At 40.6% G+C, this 18,582-nt stretch overlaps 1 protein-coding gene across 2 annotated transcripts in view; it reads right to left on the bottom strand.

Moving 5' to 3' along the window:
• The window catches only part of LOC133105450 (netrin receptor UNC5D-like), a 109,347-nt gene that overhangs the window by 36,946 nt on the left and 53,819 nt on the right, over positions 1-18,582 (bottom strand). For both annotated transcript variants that reach the window (XM_061215577.1, XM_061215576.1), the window contains exons 2-4: positions 6,669-6,881; positions 2,449-2,592; positions 1,754-1,857 (exon numbers count right to left, since the gene is read on the bottom strand). In XM_061215577.1, coding sequence (XP_061071561.1) covers positions 1,754-1,857; positions 2,449-2,592; positions 6,669-6,881 — 461 coding nt within the window. The remainder of the gene's footprint in view (positions 1-1,753; positions 1,858-2,448; positions 2,593-6,668; positions 6,882-18,582) is intronic.

Genomic DNA, 18,582 nt, shown 5'->3' on the forward strand with positions numbered 1-18,582 from the left:
TTCAGATTATTTATTTATTTATTTACACCTTTATTTAGGAAAAAAAGCACAGCTATGGAGCTTAGTTTACTTTCTCACATAGCAAAACACTTCTGATGTACAAAAAAATGTTACTGACTCCAATTCTATCACTACTTCCCCTTGAGTTAGATATACAGTACAGAAATAATATCTTAGCACACCAGTGGCAGGGCAGGTGTTTTCTTGATCTGATATGAATTCCTTTTTAGGGAATTGAAAGGAGGAACACACTGCTATAATAGTGAGCAGGTATTTCTATCCAGCACTAGACTATGCAAGCAGGTAAGAAACTGCAGAAGACGATACAGTACAGCAAGACACCTCCCTCGGTTTGCATAGTTTCACTTAGTGCCACTGAAAATGACTTATATTTGCCAAATCAGTGAACATACTTGGTACAGGGATCACTCAATAGCATTTCCAGATTAAACATTTTCTTCAAACACAATTTAAGAGCTCTACAAACCTCTCATAATGTCATTCTCTGTGGATTACACTTCACAAATATAAGATAGTCAGCTACTGTTATCTGGAAGGTACAATAGAAAAAACATTTGCCGACCATATTGTCACACATACAACGTGTGTAATTCCTAAGCACATTTTCGAAGCCTTTAATGAGTTTTCCCTTTTCATGCTCTGCAAGATATTTCTGCAAGCATTTTGATTGTGGACAAGTCTATGTTTTGATTTGAACACAAAATACAGAAAGGTTAACAATTCAATTTTATAGTTGGATAGACTGCTAGTCATCTAATCATTTTAGTAAAATTGGATGATTACCATATACTGGTTTAAAAAATTAATTGTATTTTATGTACCTGCCAATGCCAATTAAACTATTTTCTTCATACTTCAAAAAATGATTGATCATTCCTATATACATATACAAGATTCACAGATAAGCAAAAAAAAGAAGCAATGCCAAGCAATTGTCAATTCATTCTGTGAGTTTGCTAAATAAGCAATGCCAGACAAAATGTAAACCTCCTTTGTGTGCACACACCCAGTATCTCTGACCTAGCCGTAATCTATTTGAGGGATTCGGAAAAGGCCTATCAAGACATCCAGTCATGTTCTGTTTCATTTGAGTGGGAGCGCCTGTTCTCGACCCTCAAGCCTCAAAGTGCCACTGAAAGTTCACACCACCACTTTCCGAGCTGGCGTTTCAATATTTAATTTGAGCTATATGCTATAATGACTGGGTTATAGTTTGCTTCTATGTTATTCACACTGTCTCTTTTGCTAGGCTCATATAATAATTTATAAAGTATTACGCATGTGATGGCCACAGTGCAAGGAATGAGAGCATTGCTACACAAACCTTCCATTTAAAGTGGATGTATTCATTATGCACTGCTTGCCCACTATAAATCCTCCAAAACCACACAGGCATAAGAACCCTTTCGTGATGCATACTTGAGATCCAAATTTCCAGTGACATTACATGACATGCGAGGACAGCCATTTTATCTATGGCATTGAAATAAATAATTAACGTGTAATCCTTGAATGTGATTACATACACTAGAGCACTAAAAAGCACTCCAGCAATTCAGGTGACACTGACATTGAAAAAATGGCCTTCCAACACACCAACAGCCTGTCAGAAGAAAAGACCTTCAGTAGAAAACATACACACAAAAAACAGCCAGAAAAACAGAAAAGTAAATCCAGAAATGTTTTCCATGGGTGAATAAGCGCAGGGCAGAGGGGGGAGTAATGGCTTTACCTCGGCCACAGGGACTCCCTCTGGGGGGCGACAGTGCAGCACAATCATGCCCTGTATTGGTACTTCTTTCCCCTGGGGGTCCTGCTCAAAGTTCTTCCGTAGGTCTGTTTGTGGAGATAAGAAGAACCTGTCAATTTCACTCGTCCCCTACTCTCTCCGTCACTTTCCGCCAACATCAGCAGTAGCTGTGAGATCCTGGGCATCAGGACTCTTTCCAGACATTGACTAGTGCTTTTAGCACCACCCTTTCAGGCCTCCAGTGTCACAGGGCTGCAATGGCTTCAGTTACAATGACCAAATGTCAGATAATTATGTCCATTATATAATTGTTGGTAGATGCATCTTCCTATGGGACTAGTGTCTTCAGTTTTATTTCTGAAACCATTCAGTGTAGATGCCCATACTGTTATAATTATTATTATGGTACAATAACACAATATGGTCAGAAAAGTAATAATACTGCTGAATCTGATATGCACAGGAGCCCTTAAAATACCCCTTTAAAACGATTTGTTTGAAATTTTCAAAATTAAATACATCAATTACATTCCAATTCATAAACACAGTTTATTTATAAAACACCTTAATAGAGTGAAGTCCAATTAATACAATGAAAAAAAATGCATCTTTTTAACTAATAATTTAATTGAATATAATTGTATTTATACAACAAAATGGTGGAAAGCAGTACGGACATGCAATGCGGACAGTGGCCTTGCGGCTCTTTGAGGTGCCGAGATGGCTCCAGGCCACACAGAGACACCAGTAGTCTTCTGGGCCATGGAAGTCCTCCACCTGTTGCCGAGAAACATTGATCATCACCTCCCGGATCTTCAAGCCTGCAGACCGGAAACGTTAATCCATACACTGCATCATCCATACTACGGATTCCTACAGACATGTAAAAAGGGTTGATGAGATCATACTAAATTAATAACTTCCTTTAAGATATTTGTTAGAAAAGTTCACTTCTTAGCCCACTCCATGAAATGCAAGTAAAATAACAGGGATGATCATCTGACTGACTGTTTAGTATGAATATCTTTAGTAGAGAAGCATGAAGCCATTTTTTCTCAGAGAAAGCCATCAGCTTTTTGTATTTCCCCACATAAAACATAAACATTCAGAGATGTTAGCAGGCCTACAAAAAAATAACATTCTGGGTATATGCTGTTTTCTCAAAAGCATGTGGACTCCCTGGTGAGCAAAGAGTGTAAGAAATTGTGTTTGCTAAAAAAGCAAAGCATAACATGGCCCAAGTTCATCAGAATACATAGTACACTTATTAGATTTATCAGAACTCCAGTAGTCTGTCTGCACTTTCCCAAAACTTAAGTTTAGTTTGCAAACCCAGTATGTCAGAAAACATGCGATGAAAGGAAATACCATCTAATGAGTGTATCTGAAAACACGATTGAGACGGTACTGAGGAAAGCCTTCATCTCCCCAGTGAAAGGTATGCATCCTTGAGGGAAAATTGTCAGTCTTAGACAGTGTACTGAATAGAATATGGTGGGCAATGTTGTTACCTCATCTGTCATCCCCATTTGTTTACAGGCTTAGCAGTAGTGACAGGCCGTATAAAACTAAACCTCTTCATTTGCCTCCCCCTCTCTCTCTCTCTTATGCAGCTTGCCAAGACTCTCAGAAAAGCCATCCAAAAGACCCAGTTACAAAGAGCAGGAAAAGAGACTATAAAACCCTGCAAGCAAAAGGGCTAAGGCAATGAGCCAAACACAAGCCTGAAGACATCCATTGTCAGGCTACAGCGCGGCTGGTGCACCTGAAATGAGGAAGCACCATGAGGAGAGCACATGGAGAGACGGGCACCGATTTACACTCCACGGACAACCGGATGTTCGCATTGTGCCTCGCATGTAGCATTCTTTGACAGGCGTGAGGTGAAATGGTATTAGATGCACTTCTCAGGGATTAGTGACTTGAGAATGTATACAATAACATTTCTGTTTAAAAAAGAGAGCAGACATGAGCTGTCCTACATTAGAACACAACCAGAACCAACAAATGACGCCTGACAGCCCTGCATATCTGAAGCCCTGCTTTGTACACAGCTCACAGATGTAACACGCCATTGTAAATAAAGAGATCAATACATCAGCCAGCCAGCCCATTGGGCACAGTGGTTACCTTATCAATGCAACTGCTTTTATTGCGTAAGTTGCTGTATCCTTCAGAAGGTTTGATTTCTGCAGTGTGCCTCTATCCAGCATGCTCACCCTGCTCATTTTATACACCTGATAAAACAGCAGCCTGTCTCTTATGGGGCATTACCCATGTTTGGCAACCTGAAACTGTACGTGGATGGCTTTGCACGGCAGGCCAGCGGTGATCCTAATACACATTACAGGACTCTCTCTCCCCCACTGAGTTCTGTCGGAAGAACAGGGATTGGGGCCACTGGAATAAAAGAGATTTCTGATCCACATCTCTACTCGGCAGGTTCTTACACCTCACACTTCCCATTCTACAGCTGCAGGGGCATTGGTGCACCACACACTACATACACCGTACACTTGATGAGAGTTTGGAGGAGAATGACCAGACTAGTCCAAGCTGACAGGAAGGCAACATTAACACAAATCGTCATACATGACAACAGTGGTATGCAGAAAAGCATCCCTGAACACACAACATGTCGAACCTTGAAGTGGATAGGCTACAGCAACAGAAGAGCAATAAGTCTAAAAAATAAGGGTAATGAATTGAAATAAATTCTACATGGAGGAATGGTCAAAAATCCCTCCAAATGTGTTCTCTAACCTCATCACAAACTATAGTACTCATGGATGTCATCATTGCCAGTGGGGGGTTCACACAAAGTATTAAACTAGGGGGGCAAAAATTGTAGAACTTGTTTCTTGGGGAAATGCATGTTTTATTTGAAAAATGTAAGACTTTGTTTGATTCCATTGCATTATAAATAAAGCACACTACTTTACACACTGCTTTATGTCTGAAAATAAAAGATATGTCAATAACTTATTTTTACAGCTATAGTTTACAGAATTCTTTTGCATATTTTTCAAGGGTGCCAATAATTCTAGAGCCAATGTTTTTTACAGCAACTAAGGCGATACATAGCGCGACTACTATACACTGAATTACTGGGGCTCTTTTCAATCTGAGAAAACCATGGTTTGGCCCAGTCTGAAGATGCACTTTCATACTTGTTCAGGCTTGCAATCAACATTTCAAATGACTATCCAGAGCAGTGTGTGAATACTTGCGCATACTCAATGGAAATGATATGGTGATAACCATAAAAGGCTGATTAGGCAAGCATTTCCAAAAGCAACAATTCAAGCTGTTCAAAATATTAATTCAAAATGCATTTGAAAATAAGAGTGGAAACCTTTTCCCTCCTCCTCCTCATAATTTTACTTTAATGCATTCATTCATTTTTCATTCATTATCTTAACCCGCTTATCCTGAACAGGGTTGCAGGGGGGCTGGAGCCTATCCCAGCATACATTGGGTGAAAGGCAGGAATACACCCTGGAAAGGTCGCCAGTCCATCGCAAGGCACACACACCATTCACTCACACACTCACACCTATGGGCAATTTAGACTCTCCAATCAGCCTAACCTGCATGGACTGTGGGAGGAAACCGGAGTACCCGGAGGAAACCCACGCAAACACGGGGAGAATATGCAAGCTCCACACAGAAAGGCCCCGGCCGACAGGGATTCAAACCCAGGACCTCCTTGCTGTGAAGCGGCAGTGCTACTCACTGCACCATCTGTGCCGCCAACTTTAATGTGTTTTTCAAAAAATTGTTGAATCTGGAATTTGATATTTTCATTAACACATACATTTCTTCATGGGGGAGGACTCAGACATGGCCAAACTCGGCCAAATTAAGGCCACCACTTTTCCATAAGACATGCAATAAACAGACACTGCCTTAAAGACAGAGACATCATAAATAGTGGTTACAAATCTGTAACACTCTCAAACCATCTAAAATAGATTAAATCAATGTCATCACTTATTATACCTTTCACTTTGAATATTTCCTTGAGCTGGAACAAGCCCAGATTAACTAAGAAATTTGAAAAGCATGCAGTTAGATGCTTTGTTCCTTGAGGTGAATTGCACATTGCTACCAATAAGAAACTTTTCATGTTATAAGGGTTCATTTTGAAAACAAGATCTTTTCCTCATTATAGCAACATACTTTCTTATCTCATTTTAACAAGAAAGCAGCAAATCAAAAATGACACGAATAATCTGTTCAGTGAAGGTTAATAACTTGGAGAATGGCTAGTATGCATGACTTGTGTGCAAGTGTTACTTTAGTCTAGGGTTGAGACATGTAGCCGTTAACCTCCTCTTGTCTGCACGTTAATGAGGAACATTGTGAAAGCTAGCCAGCAATATCTCAAGATGGGTATGAGTAAAAAAAAAAAACATGCAACCAAGAATGGCAAGACTCATGCCCTCTACAGGAAACAGAATATGAATGCCTTACAGAAGGTCTGAAGTTAGCAAAAAGCATCCATTTAGATAGCTAGATGTATCAACTTTTTAGTTAACTTTAGTTAATTATTGCATATTGCAGCATCAATGCAACATTCAAATAAGTTTCCAAAGTCACACAGAATTGGGGTGGGGGATGCTAATTGCAGACAAATGCTTGCTGTATAGAAAACGTATGCATAAATGGACATGATTCTAGTATGTGTAATGTTCTATTTTTATCTAAAATGTGGACTCAGTGCAGATGATTCAAAGCATTGCCTTCCTTTACCATCACCAAAGTCAGCAGATTAACTCATTTTAAATGGTTTTGTTTCCCTCAGAATGAGGTATAATTACAGAAACATTTAAAATGCATGGTATTATAAGATATTAGTATACTAATACTAGTATGCAAGTCTCAGGCCTCTTACCTGTTGCATCCATGTACTCTTGGGACGTGTGCTGGTTCTGATGGACCCACTCGCCATTACACTTGAAGAAGATCTGCAAGGCAGGTGCAGCCCTGCAGTGTAGCTTGATGGGATAGCTCTTGATGATGTAGGCATCTTCGGGCTCCTGCAGGAAGTGAGGGAGCGTACCAGGAACTGAAGGTAGGGAGTCTGGCAGTGCCTCGCTGCTGATTCCTGCAAATCCCAGAGCAAATAACCTCATATCAAAGACCATATATCAAACCGCAGACACGTTTTATACCACTGCTTTTAAAGTTGAATTTTCATTTACCAACCAATACATTCGGAGAACCATATAAAATACCATATAAAACAGATTACACCAACGTTAATCGACCGGCTTAACGGAATGCGTTTATGTACAGAAACAGGATTATACATTTGATTAAAGTAGTTTGGAACCCTGTTTCCTATATTCTTCAATCTTCCAAAGCTAGGCTCAAAGCAACACCCATATGAGCCTTAAAAAAGTAGCAACTCATCTGCTCTGAGACACTTGCCTGACATACTGCATGTATACACTAAGGTGCTAGTCTTGTCTTTGGGGTGCCATTAGCTATGCCTTTGGCAGCGTATACTGTAATGTTGATGAGAAACACTGGAAACAAAGATTTAAGTATATGGAATCAAATGAATATAGAATCAAGTTGTGCTGCTGTTAAATATACAAACAAAATCATACTTGGGTGCAATAAGCCAAATCATTTTTGCAACTGGATAATGTGATTTAAAAAAATCTGTATTTTTCAACAGAGGAATGCTGCCCTTGCATGAAGCAAAAGTACATTTCTGGATGAAAAAATACAGGCTAATAAAAGGTTACGCTCATATAATCACCAGGTTTCATGTAGGAATAAAACCTTGAATCCATCAAGGTTCCCTGTAAACAGGGCGGTACTGCAAAGCCTCTGAAATAATGGCATGTCCCACCAATCAAATCCAATTGTGTGTGCTAAAATCCAATCAGCTCCGCCTGGCCCTTCAGAACAGAGGAGGAGGCGGGGGGGGGGGGGGGGGGGGGGGGGAAGAGATGCTGCTGAGTACATAACATTCCCTCCATTACAATTCTCTTATAGATTCTCCAAAGATGTATGAGAGAGCAGGCCAATGTCTTACTAAGCATTACATATTTACATGTTAAAAGTGTAAGTGGAGTGGAGTACATTATCCATTTACAATAGTCACACACCTTTAGCTCTATTGACCATTGTCCACTACTTACCAAGCGTCCACTACTGTCCACTGTTTAATTTAGTCAATGGGAGAATGACCTCAGCATAGTACTGTATATTTACCTAAATATATTCATGTGTCCTCTGATGGACCGGTCATCTATAACCCATTTCCTTTTCCACTGATTTGTGATTTTATGATTGTGGTCCTCACACACTTTGGAGACCTGTTCACTAATAGATTCTGTCTCCCAGGGGTTACACAGAAATGAAACACAGCCACACGTAGGGCAGTGCCCTTGTAAAACAAGACAAAATAAAGGCTCTAATTCAGAAGGAAAGGCAATAAAGAGACAGAAGGAAATAAAGGGACATAATATGTTGTCTCTTTACTCTGGGCTGGGGGCTGTGCAACTATTTATATATTTCACTAGCATCTCCAGCTATCTGTTAGCAAGAGGGTGACTTGACAGAGAAGACTCTGTCCACTATCCTACCTGCCAGAGAGCATGGTGCAGAGTGGTGAGCACTGACCATTTAGTCTTTGTGGTAATAACATATGGTTGAATATATCTCTCAATTTATGTGGAAAGGAGAAATTCTTCCACCCATTGATTAGATAGGCCCTCCTGCATCTAAACTACACACCCTACCGTAATCTTTCACGTGTTTGCTGTTTACGTGGATAGTTCGCACGACATTTAAGTAAATCAGCTGCAGTTTACAATAACCGTGAACAAATACAAATTTCCTTGTACATTTGGAATGCTTTACAGAAGATTTAATGCAGCACTTTATGGCCCGACAGACAATGACACAGACACAGCGCGTGATGAATGCCCTGATGGGATGGGAGGGTTTGTTCATTTAGAGAGGTTACATTTTAAACAACAAATGAGCGAGCTGCTGTAATGGCATGCTGAGTGCTAATTGCCAGCTGTTTGGAGAAGTGATGCCTGCAGTAAATATGAGCCCTTAGATTTGTTCAGCTTTTGCTATTTAAAAGATTAAAGGGCTTGGCAGATAATTAAGTAAATATGCTTTCCTAATGGAGGCCAAAACAAGACAACGATTATAGGATTACATGTTAAATGCCTATAAAATATAAAGTGTAAGCATTTATTTTTGATTTCACAATTTAGTTAACATATTGTAGCTATTGTGCAGCTTTCATATATTTGCTGTTTTAATAATTTTGTGTGTGGTGCAGTTCTACAGTGCTATGGGATGAGCCTGTACAATACTACAGCTCCCCACAAAGATTCCAGTGACAGAGAGGGAATTTAGTCTCACACTGAGAAGAATGTTGAGTCAGTGGATTGAATGTGAAGGCTAGAACACAAGCAGTAGCTCTCCCTCTCGCCCTCTCCCTCACACATGCACAGTGCACAGGACCTTTGTTGACAAGAAGCAAATTGTTTTGCAAGCTGACTGACATAAAATGCATTTCTTATAGCGGTGTTCCACAGCAGGAGTGGTGGATAAGACAGGGGCTACCGTGCACAGAACAATTTATTAAACACAGTCCTGCTGGAGTAGGGTAGCAATACTGCCATGGCTTTCAGAAATCACCCTTGACATATCTTTAATTGCTCGACAATTGATGTCTAAGCAGTGTTTCCCTCCCTTGTTATAGCAACATGGCTTGGCTGTTGCTATGAGCTGCATTTGCATATTGCGAAATTTAATTTAATAAAATTCAATTTCCGGAGCCGCGGTGGTGCACCGATAAAGTAACGGACCTTGATGCAGGCATTAGTTCATTGCAGTTGCACACTGAGGACCAGGGTTCGATTCCCGGTCCTACCAAAACTGAGTTGGCATAATCGGCTTGCCGCTCTGAGGGCGGGGGGGGGGGATACTCAGCAAGGGGGGTTAGTGAGATCGCTGCATGTAGTGGGCAGGATGATGTGGCTTGGAGAAGGTGTGTCATTCTCAGGATCACCTGATCCATCTGGGCCACTGAGGGACTGGGTGTACACGGTGTATCCCTAGCTAACACATGGGCAATTGGAATAGATACTAAACTGGGAGAAACAAATAATAATAATAATTCCCCCCCCTGATTTTGCATGATTGTCCATGGAAGCAGATTGTGAAAGCCTCACCCTTCCTTTAAGTCTACACACTCAACATCTGCTCTGTTCCTGGCATTTTCTGGAAGCATATATAAAGCACAAATATAAAGTAGTTCCGAGTTGGTCCTTGACTTAGAAACTGAGATATTCAGTGATATAAAAACATAATTTTGTGTATTTTGTGTAAACCGCTAAAGTCTGCTTTGATTGAATTGCATATTTCCCAAACCTGGTTAAGTGCATAATGACTGAATTCAAAGGAATATCTGTCTAGAAGTTTACTTTTTACCTGAACATTGGGTTTTTTTCATTGTCACAATAATAAGGACTAGCTGAGCATCTCGGGGGGAAGAACTCTGAGTAAGGAAAGAGGCACCTTCCTTGCCGTAACTTTATCTGGTAGTACCTGGAACTGCTCACCCAGAAGCGCTTTAATTAAAACGGTGAACTTTGATGAGAGCTGTAATTAACTCTTTGACATAACATTAACATTTCCACATGGCCACACAGAAGGGAAATAAAGAAGCAGGTTTCTGGCACAGAGGCTCCGGTGGAAAGATTAACAAGGTCAGGGAGATGCAGGAGCCAGACAGGAGGCTCACAATCAGGCTTCATTTTATTCATGAAAATGAATGGCATGTTAAAGTAATTAACAGCTCACATCAAATCCATATAAACACGGGGGACAGAAAAAAGCAAGTTTCAAAATCCATGTGTAATAATTTGGTAAAAGTAATATACAGTCACTGAGCACTTTATTAGCTATCTATTAGATTAATTGGTCTTCTGCTGCTGTAGCCTATCCACTTTAGATGCATTGTGAGTTCAGAGATGCTCTTCTGCATACTGTTGTAATGTGTGGTTTTTTGCGTTACTGCCACCTTCCTGTCAGCTTTGACCAGTCTGGCCCTTCTCCCCTGACCTCTTATTAACAGTGTGTTTTTGCCTGCAGAACTGCTACTCACTGGATGTTTTGTGTTTTTCACACTATTCTCTGTAAACCCAAGAGATCACACTATTCTCTGTAAAGCCCAGGAGATCAGCAGTTTCTGAGATACTCAAACCAGACATTTAGTCTGCCAAACAGCTTTTATACGTTTAGTTGCTGCCAACATGATTGGCTGATGAAATATTTGCATTAACAAGCTGGTGTACAGGTCTACCTAATAAAGTGCTCACTGACTGTAGACTAAATATATGGGCAATTCTCCAAGGAACACCAAGTTTAGGAAAGTTTAATTTTAGGACTAAGTTTACTGTACAGCCTACATGTTGTTTATGATTCTCTAATAGAAGAGAATTCAAGTATTCAGGCATTACATTTATAAATAACCTCATACCTTGCTACAGCATTTTACAGTAATACATAGACAAATAATATTTCTAAGTAATTTACATTGTTAGTCACCTTGTTTATTCATAAGCGATACATAGAAATGTATGGACTACACGCATATGGCAATGGTAACAACCTGGGACCTTTTTGCTCTGCCTAGTCCTTGAGGCCCCACTGAAATCACTAGGCTAAATAAAGGAAAAACAACTTTGCCAAAAGATTCCACAGATTGGGTCAGAGTTAAAATCCACTCCCCAACAAAACGGTAATTATCAGTCCTTTGCATGCTGCGTGTGCACTTACAGCAGCCAGAGGTAATGGATCATTTGAAAACGGTGACACTCCGCAGTCCGTAAACTCCACTCTGGAGTGCAGCCTTCAGAATAGATTCTCGTAAATATGAGTCTTAAAGTAGGTGACAGGCACGGAGGCAGTAAGTCAGTCATTTGTTCATTATGGCTGTGCATTTTTGATTCCAGTCTCCGGTGCCGCATGATCTCAGGGTGTGAAGATGCAGAAACACTGCTGATAAATACAGCCTATGGAGGAAGGTAGACCGAGCACATAATGGCTTGCTTTGGACATTTCAAGAGGAAGGCTAGGATTTCAGACGGGTTCTTTATAGGCCATGCAACACCCTGACACCCCGGCCGGATAAAGTAAGTGCGAGTTTTGGTAACGGAGTTGGCCAGGACATTGGAAATCAGCAGCCCTCAAGCTAGAATAGAAATCGAGCAAATAAAGAGAAACCATAGCTTTCATGCCCAGCTAGCGAGACACCTAGACCAGAGCAAAGAGCATGTCGTCCCTGTCATGGTGCGTGACAAGAACTCCCGTATTCTTTCTGAAGGAGAATAGGACACCTTTTGGACACCTTTTGTCTCCTGGGCAATAGGAATAATAGGGTAAAAAAGTACCCACGGTACTGCTCCTGCACTTTGTCTGAAAACAGTACCCACTCTATTATTACAGCTCAATTAGGATAACAGCCTGCCTGTAGCAGAGGCTGAATCTTCTCATTCCTCTCCGTTTGGCAGTTTGCCATCCCCATCTCCCACTTAGGAATTCTGCTTCTTCAGCCCGCCATGATCAAAGGAAAAGCAATCCAAAAGAAGTGGGTTACCTCGATGTCAACCTGACAGTGTAACTTTGAGTCACTTACATTCACAGACCATAGCTTCGCCCACTCACTGACCTATAGTATAGTAACATTTCACAGAGACTTTTAACCCACAATCATTTACATGTTTAATCTCCTACCAGTCAGACCTGCTGAGGCGCTATCAAGGCTTTTATATGTGATATGCCATTGCCCATCACAAACCCAGATCAGTAGCTGATCTCAGCTTACACCTATTGATCCCAGAATATCTGCCTCTGCTGATTGGCAGGGGCAATTTAGGGAGCACCAGCTCCCTAATCGACTCCTCCCCTCCAAACTGATGTATTCTCCTTGTTTGCAAGTATCCATTAGGAATGTCATCACCTCTTATCAGGGACATTAGTTCCCGGATTGGATCGTGTGATTGAACAGGGAGGTTCACTCCAACCTCTCACCACCACAAAGTTATTTTTCCTCACTTTTCTCAAAAAAACCCAAGCCAGCAATTAGTCCACCAAGAGAGATGACACAGTCGTCCAGACTGCTGTTGTGCATGAATACAGGAGCAAGCATGGCCTCCTTCTCTGCCTTCCACATCCAGTAATGAATTATCAACATGGCTTTGAATGCCCTTGTAGAGTGACGTAGGACAGACACGTGTATGGTGCCACACCAGAAAGCTAAATGCAACATGTAAGCCTCCTGATGAATAAACCATCAGCTTATATGAAGGGTACTGCAGAAGACAGAATCCAGCTATGCCTTTTGTTTCTACTTCCCAGAAATTACAAGATACTGAGAGAAATAACAAATATGAATGGGAACATACTGTGAGAAGTGATATATTTACAGTTTTGCGTACTGCGGTCACTGATTCAAAGGAGTAGGGCCTTATGTACATAGTCAATAGAGAGCCAGTCCAGAAGACAACAGGTTAAATGTCTTGTTTCATGAATTAAAGATTACTAAGTGTATGATCCTGCATTCAAGATCGGTATCTTTCTCTTTCATTATGCAGAATGTATCTACTGATAGCATAATAATGGCAATATATTTTACTTTCAAATTACTACTAAAGCAGAATAATGGAACTCACTTGCCTCTTAAACCCTTTTTAGTAATGCTATCTTATGAACTGAAAATGTGAATACGTACATTAAGAAAGAACTGAAAGAAGAATAAGCCCATACTTTTGCTTATCAAAAACCATCACATTTAAATGAAGGACTTGGACATACAACACTGACTACATCTTTTCAATACATTCTACTAAATATACTATACCTTGTTTACAAGCCCTTCATACCTACACACAGCACACTCCATTAACCATTCCATTGGTTTAACTTATATGAATCCACAATAAGCACACACAGAGAACATAAAAAGCAAATATCTTTTTTTGAGATTTAGCAGAAAGCAAAACCACCTACAAATGTAACAGTAGATGCAAGGACTTGTGTGAATAGATTTTCTGAACATTGACCTTCAATTGGACTTCTGCCAATATTACTATGTGCTACAGCCTGGACCGGCTTTTGTTTTTGTACAAAACTAATTAGGTGTGAAAAACACAAATAAGCATGAGCCATGCCTTTTTGATACATTGGAACTGCTGCTGAGAATATCATGAAGATGAAGCCTCAAGCTTGGCAAAGAGCTGTGACCCGGGGCACACCAGACATAGTAGTTGTCTGAATACTATGTTTCTAGTTTATACACTACTAGCTGTGGACCAGCCTACAAAACATGGCATGAAGGTCATATCCCTAATAAGAAGAGGATATTAGTTCCTTTCCTTGATCTTTTTGGTCTTCATCAGGTTTCAGCAGACATTTAACAAGTCAATAGTAAATGGTAAATGGTTGGCGTTTATATAGCGCCTTTATCCAAAGCACTGTACTATTGATGCTTCTCATTCACCCATTCATACACACACTCACACACCAACAGCGATTGGCTGTGACCAACAAGTCACATTTCATCAGCTGTGCCTTATTGTAACACTGATTAATGATATTTATTTTATTTTCTGCTGCACTGGCTGTTTTGGAATGCTGCCCCTTTTGCGAGCTGCTTTTGCTCAAATGATCCTGCTATTCCTAATTCACCACCACCCCAGCATCCACCGGTGAGCTTCTCAGATCCCTATGAAGGGGGGGGTTTGTAGTAACTCCTTGTTTTGGCAGGCTACAACAGGGAGTGATAAGAGGCAGAGCTGATGCCAAAGTTTGCTATTACATTAAACCTCAATAAATATTGCTTAATTCATTGTGAGTTGTTGGACTGAAATACAATAACTGAGCTTGAGTACCTCATTCATGTTTGGTCTCCTTAGAAAGAGAATCATGAAAATTTTAATGACAATATTATACTGCTCAGTTCTGCTTCTAACAACATAAGGGAATTTTAATAAGTAGGTTTCCAGTTTTATCTGAGACAGTTCTGCCTCTCCAACACCTTTCCAGCTGTGCAAGATCACCCCCCCCCCTTTTTTTTTATTCAAGCACATGAAATGCAGGCCTTCCTTGACTTGGGGGTTTATTCACACCAACACTTTCAGGGAGGCAAGAGTGGACATTTTGGGGGGTTGATATCTGCTGCTGAGTCTTGGATTCTGCCTTACGGCTGCTCTGGCATTTTTCCATCAGTGATTTCAGGAAGATTCATCTGCCTTCTGGTCTTTGCGACTTTAATTTCAGTTTTGTGGGACTGTTTTGGGATACACACTGGGGTTTGCCACTTCGTTTCCTTCTTTTCTCTTGTGACTGTTACTTGTCTATGTCTTTAGATATTGTTTTTATGGTGTAATTTAATAAAATCTTAATATTAATTTCCTTGTTAGTTGTGCATTTTATTAAAATATGGTGACCAAGGTACCAACATATAAAAAACAATAATAAAAAATAAAGGTCAGGTTCCATGGACACGGATTAAGTCCCGGACTAAACTGAGTTTAGTATGGAGAATCTGCATTCACAATTGAATTTAGTCTACGACTAGGATTGGCAAAACTGGCAACATTTTATACTGACGTACTCTGATCAGGACCCAGCACCAGATGAATCAACGGCAGGTTAATGAATGGCTTGGCAAAACATCCCTTTTCTAAACCGTTTCCGAAGAACAAAATGTTTCATTTACCCCAGAAGGCCCCCTTCCCTTTTCTCTATCCGCCTTTGTGGTGCTCAAACGCTCAATTCCACACCTTTTCCTCCAGTATGTGAAAGTAACCTGCACTGGCTCAGCAGTAGAGAAGTAAATTAAATCCACAAAGAGGCCTTGTGGTTGAGGCTGATTTATTTACAACGTTTGTGATTGGGTGATATTGACTGCCCAGGGTAAAATGCTGAGGAAATGGCCCATATGCCACAGGTGAGGCTGGCTAGGATAACTCCTCTTTCATTCTGTCCTGCAGAGTGATAGGACAGCCTGAAGATATTCAAATGGATGCTTTAGCAGGAGCAACTCAAACTGCCAGCCACATCAGCAGCTCTTCCGTTAGGAGGGAGTCATTCAAACACATCACTGTGCAGGGAGGTACTAAAAACTTGTATATATAAAAACTTTGGGCATTTCCCAAGCAAATCAAATTGTAATTTTCGATTGAACTTGATAATTATTTAATATACTGGTATGGTTCATTTAACCTTAATACTCAGCTTCTTCAAACTTAATGTGTTTTTAGCTGATGCTGCATATTCCATGAATTGCACAGCAATACAGAGATTTGCTAAATGATTTTCTCATGGCCCATAAAACTGAACTGAAAAAGATTTAGCTCTGCTGTCAATAACAGCATCACTGTGAAGAAATAAAAAGCATAACTGCAAGGCTGGGGTGAGGGTTTAAGCAATTTCAGAAGTTCAGCTCAATAATCAATTAAAAATTTAAAATTACATTCTGAACAACATTGACATTGTGTAGTAAAACAACCTGCTTAGTTAACATGAGGCTAACCTGAGGACCAGTTAAATTATGGTGGTGGTGCTCACAGAATTTTCTTTCTGCCACAAAATGTGCTCATGCATTTACTTAGATACCTATAACCAGGGAAATATACACAGTGTATAGTGTTTGTATGTTTCCATCTCTGCAATATACAGTTTGTAGATGCTAAATATGTCAATATTTTGCAGACGTATAGAAGTTGCAGAAAGCAAGTCCCTTGATTGGAAGCATTCGACCAATGAATAAAAATGAGCAGAGGCTCTGGCTGATGTTACGCTCTTCTCTCGTATGATACAGAGACCAACAGGTTTTCAGGTTATGCTTTTTTGGCCATGAGATTTCACACCATGAGTGCTTGAATGCCTTTTTATTTTTAGGTCTCCTTTACTGGACTTAGCAGGATAAAGCACAGTGAGCATGTATACAGTCCCTTCACGCACACGCACACGCACTCGCATACACACACACACACACACACACACTCACACACTCACCCTCACCCTCACACGCGCACACACACACACACACTCACACACTCACCCTCACACACACACACACACGCACACGCACACGCACACCCACACACACACACACACACACACACACACACACACACACACACAGACTCACACACACACTCACACTCACACTCACACTCACACTCACACACACACACACAAAGGAGGACCCAAAATGACCCAAAAACCACCAGGTCAGTATTTTCACCTGACATTTCATTTCATGAAACCCACCTGTAAGTGCCAGATTATTGGTCAGTCATTTAAAGGAAAAGAGAGTGATCATAATGTGTGGCATGCTGGATTTTGTACTTATATCTACATAAAAGAAAAACTAACTATCAAACTAAATAAATAAATAAATAAATAAGTAAAGTGTTACCCTTAATAAATGCAGCACACCTCAAACTCATCATCCTCTGGGGACCAACTGAAGAGCAGAGCCCACTTTACTGGCACATCTGCTGCCAGCCGTGCTTGTGACGCAGGAGGAGGAGATTAAAACTCATTAAGGAAGGTTTAGAGAGGGGTGCACTTATCCTCAGCTCAGCTCGGGCTGCCCCACCGATCTCGTCCCTCTGGGTCCACTCTTAGCATAAGCACCCCAGGCACACTCTACAAATGGCTGACACGTACAAATGTAGTCTTCTCAATGAATCTCGCCACTAGCCTTGCAGCCGAGTGTACAAATATAGTAAACAAAAGGTTCTACAAACGCACGGAAGCTACATGCCCAGGACTCGGGTTGGGGTCCCTTACATTATTGCCGCTGGTTCCGTCCAGCTATAGCCTGCAGGGCTTCATCATGCGAAGAGTGGAGCATGCTTATGTGAACCCTCGCATGATTTCTAGAATATTAAAATAGATTTTTGGGATTCAATTGATGAGGTTTTTACACATGATGACGACCTCAAATTTAGGATTAGTGCCTGCTGCTTTTATCAAGACTCAACAATGCCTTTGACAGATTAGACACCAATGCTTTGAGCACTACGACTGATTGTGTTGAAGTTGACATGAGTTTGCCAGTTGTATTGTATTATAGATGTTTAATGCAACATTAGAATTAGAAACCATCTGAACAAAAGGATGTAAAAGATGCTTATCTGAACCACAATGCAAACACCAACACAAAATTAAAGGCAGAGAAATAGTATGTGCGATGTAATTACTGACACTGTCATGCAACAAATCTAAGACCAATGCAACTGTTAAAGGTGGACATTTTTGGATTTGGTCATTTATAACTACTGAATTAAATTTGTTCCATGCCACTGGACAAAAAGCATCAATAGGAAGGAAAATATGTCAACAAAAAGATCACATGGTGGTCCCTGATTGTTAGATTGTTGAAGTGAAATAGAATATTATCACACCCAACAATGGGAGAGTTTGGGATTATCAGGGAAGAACAGGACCTTCCTTGAGAAACAACATGGGCTAATGAGATAGAGGCACCAAACACACAATTCAATGCCAACAACATTCCTGAGTGCAACTTGCAGGAGGACGTGTGATTGTTATGTAAATTGAGTGACCTCTTCCATCTGGGAGAGTTATAAAGTGTAGCTTATGCACAACAGTGCGCATATCTCATATGGAGATGCATAATCTTTCATGGCCAATTCCACTGAGCAAGATGTTGCCAGTGACAAGCCCCATTGTGTCATTTTAATTCAGAATCATTCTGTGTGCTTCCATCCCTAGATTGAGAGAGA

The sequence above is a fragment of the Conger conger genome, chromosome 12 (assembly GCF_963514075.1).
Source record: "Conger conger chromosome 12, fConCon1.1, whole genome shotgun sequence".
Taxonomy (NCBI): domain Eukaryota; kingdom Metazoa; phylum Chordata; class Actinopteri; order Anguilliformes; family Congridae; genus Conger; species Conger conger.